The following is a 12,163-nucleotide window of genomic DNA, read 5'->3' as shown; positions in this document are numbered from 1 at the left end:
CCTCAGACAATGGTTTGTGAGATTTTTTGTCCGTGGACAATGATCACTAGTTTTCACTGTCTAGGGACATTGGAAACTCGGATGTACTGTCCAGGAGAATTAGTCCTCGTGTGCATTGTCCCCCAGACATTGTATATTAAATACAAGTATATATGACACACGTTTTCCCCAATTACAATGTTATATTCTTCTAATCTACAGGAGAATCAGCTCGTCTGAAGTGCACCTCAGACAGAACATTTGTCACCTAGACGCCATTAGATGAGATTGTGTTGACTGAGATGAAGATAATCTTGCCCTGCAGTTTCACTCTGCTGACGTCGGACACAACATGCCTCACACCTACTCCAGGGTACGCACCAGCAGGTCACTACGGCTTTCTAAATGACAAAGATGGCCAGTTGCATCTGACTTACACTACTAACGTTGCTGGTACATTATGCACTGAGGTAGCGTCCTTCTGTACAGAATTACAGTACTTTGTGTTAAGAATGTGCATGGGTATGTTACGTGGGTTGCGGAGACGCTGTCCTGGTTGGCTCACACTACTGGTGTTGGTGATGTTGCTTTGGTGGTTTTGTGAACGAGGCGACTATGCACAGCTTCCACCGATAACTGTCAGTCCGTACATCGATGCCAAGCTGCTCAACCCCATGGGTCTCTCAAAGTGTTTGACAAGCTCTGGCCAAGGTTCGTATAAGGGCATTTTTGTTGTTTATGTAGGTTTACGTTGGTTTGTTCAAGCATCGCACAATACACATGTTCAGGAACACGAAATAATTGCGTACACTGGAAGGCCGGGTTCGATTGCCCATATGGGTACAATGTCTGAAGCTTATTTCTGGTGCCCCCCGCAGTGATATTGCTGGAAGCGGCGTAAAACTATGCTCATTCAAACTACTTTGATATATGCATATATTTGTAGGACGACTGCGAGTTAACAAACAGAATGTAAGCTATGAGGAGGTGCAGAATGCTTTCGCCCCTTTAGGGACGGGTGCCGGCCATTTCCGCCCGCCTCAGTGTGCAGCCGAACAGAAGTCAGCCATCATTATCCCTTTCCGAAACCGTCATCACCACCTACCGATACTCCTGAACAACCTGGTACCCTACCTACTGCGACAGCGCCGAGACTTCACCTTCTATGTGGTAGAACAGGTAATCACCACCCTCCCAGGGGGAGCAATATCACACCTCTGCTACAAGTAGAACAATAACACGAAATCTGCCATCATAGACAGAGACATAGACGGTCTCTCTGGTCTTAACTACGCGGATATGAAGTGTGCAATGTTTTCTATATTTGTATCAAGTGTAATGCATACCTTGTACATTTTGATGTGCCATATGGTCACTTCCACCAGGGATCTGCTGGGGTATTCAACAAGGCGTTAATGATGAACGCGGGCTTCATGGAAGCGATGCGTCGTGGCAACTATGACTGTTACATCTTCCACGATGTGGACCTGATTCCTGAAGATGACCGGATACCGTACACCTGTCGCCCTGGGCAGGTGGCGCATCTGGTGGCTGCCGTCAGGAAGTACTATTACCAGTAAGGCCGTGTTTCTTTATGCCCTCATTGTTTATATACTATATTACATGAAACTAAAATAAACCACCCATTGGGCTTTGTATGGGTGGGCGTTATCCTCTCGGAATTCAATCTGACGGCCACTTACTCCTACGCACAAATTGTTTAATACTGCAACTTCAGGTCCGACTGCTCAAAGTGCGATCATTTATTCGCCTGTGGTTGATGACCCTAGATTGTTTATCCTAGATGGTGATCTGAAGCTATACCGTAACGCTGTGAGTTTTACCTGACGGCCTTGTCTGGAGTTTGTTTCGTCTACCACGACCACTGCGCATTTCACACCGTGTAAATTCTATAACCCTGTAGTCACACTTGTTGATCTATTAACATATTCAGCAACAAGCCGGAGTTTTCCGACCTAATCATGCCTACTGCTACTAATTTGTGCGCTATTGTGTCTTCGTGATGTCTGCTTTTACAAAACAAGTGTTTCTCATCCTTCTCTTACACGGCGATACATGTGTTACAAAACTATGCTTTCTACCTGCACTTCTCGCAAATAGGTCATCTCTGGGTACATGCAACGTGAAGGTCTCGCAGGTACCACTGCATTTATCACACACAGGTTAAGGACCGTCTTGTCTCGTTTCAGCGCCATGCGGAGGTATATCGGAGGCGTTCTAGCCTTCACCGAGCAACAGTTCCGTGGTGTGAATGGTTTCTCCAACCTGTACATGGGCTGGGGGGGCGAGGACGACGACATGAGGTTCAGGTAACGTCAGTGGCGGAAACACCAGAATTCGCCCCGAATAAAACAATATCTTCTCCAGTAACGATTCCACCGTACCGGCGTCCACAAGCCAGTTATAGAGCATATGTTATGTGCAAAGGTTATAAATCCCGAATTTCATGGTGATCACACGCTTATTTTATCTCACAACGGCCTAATTGTAACATGTCACGGACTGGCGAACTAACGGTCATGTCTAACCTTGCCTTACCTTGATACCGCCTGGTTCCAGATTGGATCTCCTGAGTAATCCAGTGTATGAAGTATCTATTCAGATTGGGAGGTACTACAGTTTCAATCACTCGACTGACGAGGGCAACCCAGTCAATCACCACAGGTAAATACTACAGCTACAATCACTCGACTTACGAGGGTAACACAGTCAATCACCACAGGTAAATACTACAGCTACAATCACTCGACTAACGAGGAGAACCCAGTCAATCCCCACAGGTAAATACTACAGCTACAATCGCTCGAGTGATGAGGGTAACACAGTCAATCACCACAGGTAAATACCACAGCTACAATCACTCGACCGAAGAGGGCAACCCCATCATTCACCACAGGTAAATACCACAGCTACAATCACTCGACTGATGAGGGTAACACAGTCAATCACAACAGGTAAATACCACAGCTACAATCACTCGACCGAAGGGCAACCCCATCATTCGCCACAGGTAGTCAAAGAAAGTTGGAAGATTCAGCACATTTAGTAATCACACGTCACAAAATACACAGCACACACAAAAGTCGAGAGCGGATATTCCAAGCACAAAACATTGAGGCAGGACCCTATTGACTTGAGTTATTACAAAGTAAGGGTTGGATAACAATAGCCTGATTGATAAGGAAGCTCTGTCATATAACAGATTATGTTTGACACGAACGTAAATGACAGTAATAACATTGTGTACGTGTCACACAGGGACATCTGTGACTCTGACATCTGCCTCTCTCTTTAAGGCAGGATATCATGTCTTAAATAATTCTGTACAATCATATGTTATCAAGAAAATGACAACTAATATAAACTTAAGAAATACTAAATATAGCAAGTAAATATTCACATGTAAAGTCCTGGTATTGATCTAACAGCACAGGGGGCGGTCGGGTAGTCTAGTGGTTAAAGCGTTTGCACGCCACGCCGAAGACCCGGGTTCGATTCCCGACATGGGTACAATGTGTGAAGCCCATTTCTTGTGTCCCCCGCCGTGATATTGCTGGAATATTGCTAAAAGCGGCGTAAAACCATACTCACGCACTCACTCTAACATTACAGTCCAGGGTCTCTTTTACATTTTCATTGTCATCGCTGCAGCTGTGGAACAACGTTGACTGGGGGCTCGTGTTGGGATGTCGCTGGCGATCTGGGGACATCGGTCATATATTTACTTTGGTCTTACTTGAAGACCTTCTGTGTTGACATTTATCCAAATTGGTGTTTAGTGGAACGTGTTTCCGCCAAAGTTGATGTCTTCTCAAGAAACTAGCTTGAGAACTTGAGCAAGCTTTAAGTAACCGTTTCAAAGTAACTTCCGATGTAATCCATCGTCTGGTACCGTACAGGAACATTCCAAACACAGTATGTAACAATACAACGACAAAATGACACAATGAGGGGAATACCTCTTCTGATATCACAAGCACAACGTTGAGCGGACTTTCCTGCTCAGACATTTCCAGCTGAATCTCCAGAGGTTTCCTCCGAGCAGCACATCCTACACATGCAAGCGGAATACCAGACAACCTGAACATGAAGCTGGACACTTTATACAGTTCCATAAAGGTATCACGTAGACAGGGTTGTAATAATTGCTCATTTAACGGGTGCAGATGAAGAAGGTATTGGATCGGGATTCAGCACAGAAACTTGAGGCGGGATCCTATTGACTTAAGCTATTATAAAGTAAGGGTTGAGTTACAATGTGCTTGATTGACAAGGCCGCAGAGCGATATAACGGCTTCTACACGAACCTTAATTATAGTAGACTAAACAAATACATCAGACATGGGGTATAGTTTAACAAAATAATGTCTGACGTGACATTAAAATCTCTTATGCTGCGTGACGACCCAGTCAATCAGGAACTATATAGATGACAATGGTAGTTGTGTTCTCTCATGGTTGACACACCGAGCCGCTGCGTTTAATTGACAGAAAGATTATACTTTTTTCTGAATTATTTCGACACAACTATTCTAAGACTTTACTTTCTTTAGGAAAGAGTTACTCTGGGAGGCAGGTAAACGAGCGGCCATCGACGGTATAACGTCACTGAAGTATACTGTGGACAGCGTGGAAGAGTCAACGTTGTTTACATGGGTCAAAGTGCGATTTGACCCACAACACTACAGGTGAGATTTGATTTTACACCAAGGCCAAGCGTAACATTTGAATCGACATTTAGAACGTAATGAGTGATCCTATACTGCCATACTTTTATCTACAGGGTGACAGAGACCTCAACACCCTATCTCTCTGCCTCCTTTACACAGTGTTCCAAGTAATGGAGGTATCATCTATCTGTCTGCCACCTATACACAGTGTCCCAAGTAATGGAGGTATCATCTATCTGTCTGCCACCTATACACAGTGTCCCAAGTAATGGAGGTATCATCTATCTGTCTGCCTCCTATACACAGTGTCCCAAGTAATGGAGGTATCATCTATCTGTCTGCCACCTATACACAGTGTCCCAAGTAATGACGGTATCATCTCAGCGTCTGCCATCTATACACATTGCCCATAGTAATGCCGTATCATCTCAGCGTCTGCCTCCTATACACATTGTCCCAAGTAATGGAGGTATCATCTGTCTGTCTGCCTCCTATACACATTGTCCCAAGTAATGGAGGTATCATCTGTCTGTCTGCCTCCTATACACATTGTCCCAAGTAATGGAGGTATCATCTGTCTGTCTGCCTCCTATACACATTGTCCCAAGTAATGGCGGTATCATCTGTCTGTCTGCCTCCTATACATATTGTGCCAAGTAATGGCGGTATCATCTGTCTGCCTGCCATCTATACACATTGTCCCAAGTAATGGCGGTATCATCTGTCTGCCTGCCATCTATACACATTGTCCCAAGTAATGCCCGTATCATCTCAGCGTCTGCCATCTATACACATTGCCCTAAGTAATGCCGGTATCATCTCAGCGTCTGCCATCTATACACATTGTCCCAAGTAATGGAGGTATCATCTGTCTGTCTGCCTCCTATACACATTGTCCCAAGTAATGGAGGTATCATCTGTCTGTCTGCCTCCTATACACATTGTCCCAAGTAATGGAGGTATCATCTGTCTGTCTGCCTCCTATACACATTGTCCCAAGTAATGGCGGTATCATCTGTCTGTCTGCCTCCTATACACATTGTCCCAAGTAATGGCGGTATCATCTGTCTGTCTGCCTCCTATACATATTGTGCCAAGTAATGGCGGTATCATCTGTCTGCCTGCCATCTATACACATTGTCCCAAGTAATGGCGGTATCATCTGTCTGCCTGCCATCTATACACATTGTCCCAAGTAATGCCCGTATCATCTCAGCGTCTGCCATCTATACACATTGCCCTAAGTAATGCCGGTATCATCTCAGCGTCTGCCATCTATACACATTGCTCCAAGTAATGCCGGTATCATCTCAGCGTCTGCCATCTATACACAGTGTCCCAAGTAATGGAGGTATCATCTGTCTGTGTGCAACCTATACACAGTGTCCCAAGTAATGGAGGTATCATCTGTCTGTCTGCTTCCTATACACAGTGTCCCAAGTAATGCCGGTATCATCTGTCTGTCTGCCACCTATACACATTGTCCCAAGTAATGGATGTATCATCTGTCTGTCTGCCTCCTATATACATTGTCCCAAGTAATGGCGGTATCATCTGTCTGTGTGCAACTATACACAGTGTCCCAAGTAATGGAGGTATCATCTGTCTGTCTGCCATCTATACACATTGTCCAAAGTAATGGAGGTATCATCTGTCTGTCTGCCACCTATACACAGTGTCCCAAGTAATGCCGGTATCATCTATCTGTCTGCCATCTATACACAGTGTCCCAAGTAATGGAGGTATCATCTGTCTGTCTGCCACCTATACACAGTGTCCCAAGTAATGGAGGTATCATCTATCTGTCTGCTTCCTATACACAGTGTCCCAAGTAATGGAGGTATCATCTATCTGTCTGCCATTATACACAGTGTCCCAAGTAATGGAGGTATCATCTATCTGTCTGCCACCTTTACACAGTGTCCCAAGTAATGGAGGTATCATCTATCTGTCTGCCACCTATACACAGTGTCCCAAGTAATGGAGGTATCATCTATCTGTCTGCCATTATACACAGTGTCCCAAGTAATGGAGGTATCATCTATCTGTCTGCCTCCTATACACAGTGTCCCAAGTAATGGAGGTATCATCTATCTGTCTGCCATTATACACAGTGTCCCAAGTAATGGAGGTATCACCTATCTGTCTGCCTCCTATACACAGTGTCCCAAGTAATGGAGGTATCATCTATCTGTCTGCCTCCTATACACAGTGTCCCAAGTAATGGAGGTATCATCTATCTGTCTGCCTCCTATACACAGTGTCCCAAGTAATGGAGGTATCATCTATCTGTCTGCCACCTATACACAGTGTCCCAAGTAATGGAGGTATCATCTATCTGTCTGCCACCTATACACAGGGTCCCAAGTAATGGAGGTATCATCTATCTGTCTGCCTCCTATACACAGTGTCCCAAGTAATGGAGGTATCATCTATCTGTCTGCCACCTTTACACAGTGTCCCAAGTAATGGAGGTATCATCTATCTGTCTGCCACCTATACACAGTGTCCCAAGTAATGGAGGTATCATCTATCTGTCTGCCTCCTATACACAGTGTCCCAAGTAATGGAGGTATCATCTATCTGTCTGCCTCCTATACGCAGTGTCCCAAGTAATGGAGGTATCATCTGTCTGTCTGCCTCCTATACACAGTGTCCCAAGTAATGGAGGTATCATCTATCTGTCTGCCACCTATACACAGTGTCCCAAGTAATGGAGGTATCATCTATCTGTCTGCCACCTATACACAGTGTCCCAAGTAATGGAGGTATCATCTATCTGTCTGCCACCTATACACAGTGTCCCAAGTAATGGAGGTATCATCTATCTGTCTGCCACCTATACACAGTGTCCCAAGTAATGGAGGTATCATCTATCTGTCTGCCTCCTATACACAGTGTCCCAAGTAATGGAGGTATCATCTATCTGTCTGCCACCTATACACAGTGTCCCAAGTAATGACGGTATCATCTCAGCGTCTGCCATCTATACACATTGCCCATAGTAATGCCGTATCATCTCAGCGTCTGCCACCTATACACATTGTCCCAAGTAATGGAGGTATCATCTGTCTGTCTGCCTCCTATACACATTGTCCCAAGTAATGGCGGTATCATCTGTCTGTCTGCCTCCTATACATATTGTGCCAAGTAATGGCGGTATCATCTGTCTGTCTGCCTCCTATACACATTGTCCCAAGTAATAGCGGTATCATCTGTCTGCCTGCCATCTATACACATTGTCCCAAGTAATGCCCGTATCATCTCAGCGTCTGCCATCTATACACATTGCCCTAAGTAATGCCGGTATCATCTCAGCGTCTGCCATCTATACACATTGCCCCAAGTTATGCCGGTATCATCTCAGCGTCTGCCACCTATACACAGTGCCCCAAGTAATGCCGGTATCACCTCAGCGTCTGCCACCTATACACATTGCTCCAAGTAATGCCGGTATCATCTCAGCGTCTGCCATCTATACACAGTGTCCCAAGTAATGGAGGTATCATCTGTCTGTGTGCAACCAATACACAGTGTCCCAAGTAATGGAGGTATCATCTGTCTGTCTGCTTCCTATACACAGTGTCCCAAGTAATGCCGGTATCATCTATCTGTCTGCCACCCATACACATTGTCCCAAGTAAAGGAGTTATCATCTGTCTGTCTGCCTCCTATATACATTGTCCCAAGTAATTGCGGTATCATCTGTCTGTGTGCAACCTATACACAGTGTCCCAAGTAATGGAGGTATCATCTATCTGTCTGCCTCCTACACACAGTGTCCCAAGTAATGGAGGTATCATCTATCTGTCTGCCACCTATACACAGTGTCCCAAGTAATGCCGGTATCATATGTCTGTCTGCTTCCTATACACAGTGTCCCAAGTAATGGAGATATCATCTGTCTGTCTGCCACCCATACAAAGTGTCCCAAGTAATGCCGGTATCATCTGTCTGTCTGGCATCTATACACAGTGTCCGAAGTAATGGAGGTATCATCTATCTGTCTGCCACCTATACACAGTGTCTCAAGTAATGGAGGTATCATCTATCTTTCTGCCACCTATACACAGTGTCCCAAGTAATGGAGGTATCATCTATCTGTCTGCCACCTATACACAGTGTCCCAAGTAATGGAGGTATCATCTATCTGTCTGCCACCTATACACAGTGTCCCAAGTAATGGAGGTATCATCTATCTGTCTGCCACCTATACACAGTGTCCCAAGTAATGGAGGTATCATCTATCTGTCTGCCATTATACACAGTGTCCCAAGTAATGGAGGTATCATCTATCTGTCTGCCTCCTATACACAGTGTCCCAAGTAATGGAGGTATCATCTATCTGTCTGCCACCTTTACACAGTGTCCCAAGTAATGGAGGTATCATCAATCTGTCTGCCACCTATACACAGTGTCCCAAGTAATGGAGGTATCATCTATCTGTCTGCCATTATACACAGTGTCCCAAGTAATGGAGGTATCATCTATCTGTCTGCCTCCTATACACAGTGTCCAAAGTAATGGAGATATCATCTATCTGTCTGCCTCCTATACACAGTGTCCCAAGTAATGGAGGTATCATCTATCTGTCTGCCATTATACACAGTGTCCCAAGTAATGGAGGTATCATATATCTGTCTGGCTCCTATACACAGTGTCCCAAGTAATGGAGGTATCATCTATCTGTCTGCCTCCTATACACAGTGTCCCAAGTAATGGAGGTATCATCTATCTGTCTGCCTCCTATACACAGTGTCCCAAGTAATGGAGGTATCATCTATCTGTCTGCCTCCTATACACAGTGTCCCAAGTAATGGAGGTATCATCTATCTGTCTGCCACCTATACACAGTGTCCCAAGTAATGGAGGTATCATCTATCTGTCTGCCATTATACACAGTGTCCAAAGTAATGGAGGTATCATCTGTCTGTCTGCCTTCTATACACAGTGTCCCAAGTAATGGAGGTATCATCTGTCTGTCTGCCTCCTATACACAGTGTCCCAAGTAATGGAGGTATCATCTGTCTGTCTGCCTCCTATACACAGTGTCCAAAATAATGGAGGTATCATCTGTCTGTCTGCCACCTATAAACAGTGCCCCAAGTAATGGAGGTATCATCTGTCTGCCTGCCATCTATACACATTGTCCCAAGTAATGGCGGTATCATCTGTCTGCCTGCCATCTATACACATTGTCCCAAGTAATGACGGTTTTATCTGTCTGTCTGCCACCTGTACACAGTGTCCCAAGTAATGGAGGTATCATCTGTCTGTCACCAAAACACAGTGCCCCAAGTAATGGAGGTATCATCTGTCTGTCTGCCATGTATACACAATGCCTCAAGTAATGGCGGTTTTATCTGTCTGTCTGCCACCTGTACACAGTGTCCCAAGTAATGGCGGTATCATATGCCGTCTGTAGGTGCATTATTGCTTATTGATGCTTTAGTGAAATACGTTTGAGTGGCATTATGATATGATATATCTGTACATTTTTCGCTCATAACCAACGTGTAACCATTTTGTTGCAGTCCACTCTTCAATGCTGTCGTAGACGGTTCTTTGGAAATGCCTTAAATGAAACATTGCCAAATACTACAAAACTTAAGGCATAGCATCCCTGATACAAGAGCAAGGGCCACACAGCATTGGACCTGATAAAGCAACCTTAACGCCTCCTCCCTGAAGCATGCGACCGATGAGTACGATTCAGATCTTTGGGGATGATAGCTCGCCCAGCCTGTAGTGTCAGTACCAGCTATGGCAACGTCTGCGACTGTGGTGGAGGCAGTAGCACCCACCTATGCTACTATGTTATAATGCTCGCTGGGGTTAATATCTGGAGACCGACAGGGTCAGTGCATAAAATTAATGTTGTTGCTTGTTGTTGTTGTGGTGGTGGTTGTGTGGTGGTATACCGTGGTGATATACCGTGGTGAGTCTGGAAGAATCGCGAGGGAATACGGCGTTTGCGTTCTGCATTATGGGAATGATGTGTGATTATAGAATTTCAACTCATGTGCTGTAAACATAAATTAGGTAGGTGCTGTAAACATAAACTAGGTAGGTGCTGTAAACATAAACTAGGTAGGTGCTGCCATTGTGCGAGATTGCTTCACACACATTTACACGCCACCACACACGACCATACGCCTTCAAACACCACTTATCATCTCACACATCGTCACACACCATCTCACATCGTCACACACCACCACACAACATCACACACCGCCACAAAACACCACACACTGTCACACCACACTGCAGATAATACAACACTCCACACCTAACAACTATACCACAGATGCTACTACACTTCACCTCCATACAGGGGGCACGGGTGGCCCAGTCGTCTAAGGCGCCGCGATTCGCTGTGCAGAGTTGCGTCCCTTGGGCACGCCAGAAACCTATGATTGTGGGTTCGAATCCCGGTTCGCCCCGATTATGTTTCTAGGTTTGTCAGCACCATACCCGTGCTCGTGGGTTTCACCGAAGTGGTAACCGTCTGAGACCTGCATCACTTCGGGCTTTCCTCCCACATTAACCTGACACGCCCTGATATAACTTGAATAAAGTTAAACCCAACTCACTCACTCACTCAATCACCTCCATACAACAGAATCAAAGATGCTACAACACTCTATTCTTATACAACCACATCACAGAGGCTACAACACTCCACCCTCACACAACCACACAGCAGATGCTACAACACTCCACCCCACACAACCCCACCACAATGCTACAACACTCCATCCTCGGAGAACATCATAGATGCTACAACACTCCAGCCACACACAACCATACCACAGATTCTGCAACACCCCACCCTCAAACAACCACACCACAGTTGCTACAACATTCCACCCTCATACAACCACACCACAGATGCTACATCACTCCACCCTCACATAAACACACCACAGATGCTACAAAACTCCACTCTCACACAACCACACCACAGTTGCTACAACACTCCACCCTCACACCACAGATGCCACATCACTCTACCCTCACACCACAGATGCCACAACACTCCACCCTCACACTAGTCTACCATCATCACAGATAATGTTACATACACCAGTGCAACATCATCACAGATAATATTATATACACCAGTCTACCGTCATCACAGATAATGTTTCATACACTATTCTACCGTCATCACAGATAATGTCACATACACTTGTCTACCATCATCACAGATGATGTTACATACACTATTCTACCGTCATCACAGATAATGTTACATACACTAGTCTACCGTCATCACAGATACTGTTACATACACTATTCTACCGTCATCACAGATAATGTCACATACACTTGTCTACCATCATCACAGATAATGTTACATACACTAGTCTACCATCATCACAGATAATGTTACATACACTGGTCTACCGTCATCACAGATAATGTTACATACACTAGTCTACCATCATCACAGATAATTTTACATACACTAGTCCATCATCATCACA

At 45.0% G+C, this 12,163-nt stretch overlaps 1 protein-coding gene across 1 annotated transcript; it reads left to right on the top strand.

The window, feature by feature from the left end:
- Positions 1–253: 253 nt before the first annotated feature.
- On the top strand, positions 254–10,623 carry LOC124121890 (beta-1,4-galactosyltransferase 4-like). The gene is made up of 7 exons (XM_046485014.2): positions 254–690; positions 926–1,158; positions 1,365–1,555; positions 2,190–2,309; positions 2,560–2,664; positions 4,554–4,688; positions 10,205–10,623. The coding sequence occupies exons 1-7, from the start codon at positions 282–284 to the stop codon at positions 10,248–10,250; spliced, it is 1,239 nt and encodes a 412-aa protein (XP_046340970.1). The 5' UTR covers positions 254–281; the 3' UTR covers positions 10,251–10,623.
- The last annotated feature ends 1,540 nt before the right edge of the window (positions 10,624–12,163 follow it).

Source organism: Haliotis rufescens, unplaced genomic scaffold (assembly GCF_023055435.1).
Source record: "Haliotis rufescens isolate VD_foot unplaced genomic scaffold, xgHalRufe1.0.p SCAF_1, whole genome shotgun sequence".
Lineage (NCBI taxonomy): Eukaryota > Metazoa > Mollusca > Gastropoda > Lepetellida > Haliotidae > Haliotis > Haliotis rufescens.
The sequence above is the reverse complement of the archived record's forward strand: the minus strand, read 5'-3'. Positions and strand labels throughout refer to the sequence as shown.

Bases quoted from the DNA above. Each gene is read 5' to 3' on its own strand.
- LOC124121890 (XM_046485014.2), top strand. From the start codon at position 282: ATGAAGATAATCTTGCCCTGCAGTTTCACTCTGCTGACGTCGGACACA. The intron at 691-925 runs GTTCGTATAAGG...ATATATTTGTAG, and splicing joins TTTGACAAGCTCTGGCCAAG to GACGACTGCGAGTTAACAAA. The intron at 1,556-2,189 runs GTAAGGCCGTGT...GTCTCGTTTCAG, and splicing joins GTCAGGAAGTACTATTACCA to CGCCATGCGGAGGTATATCG.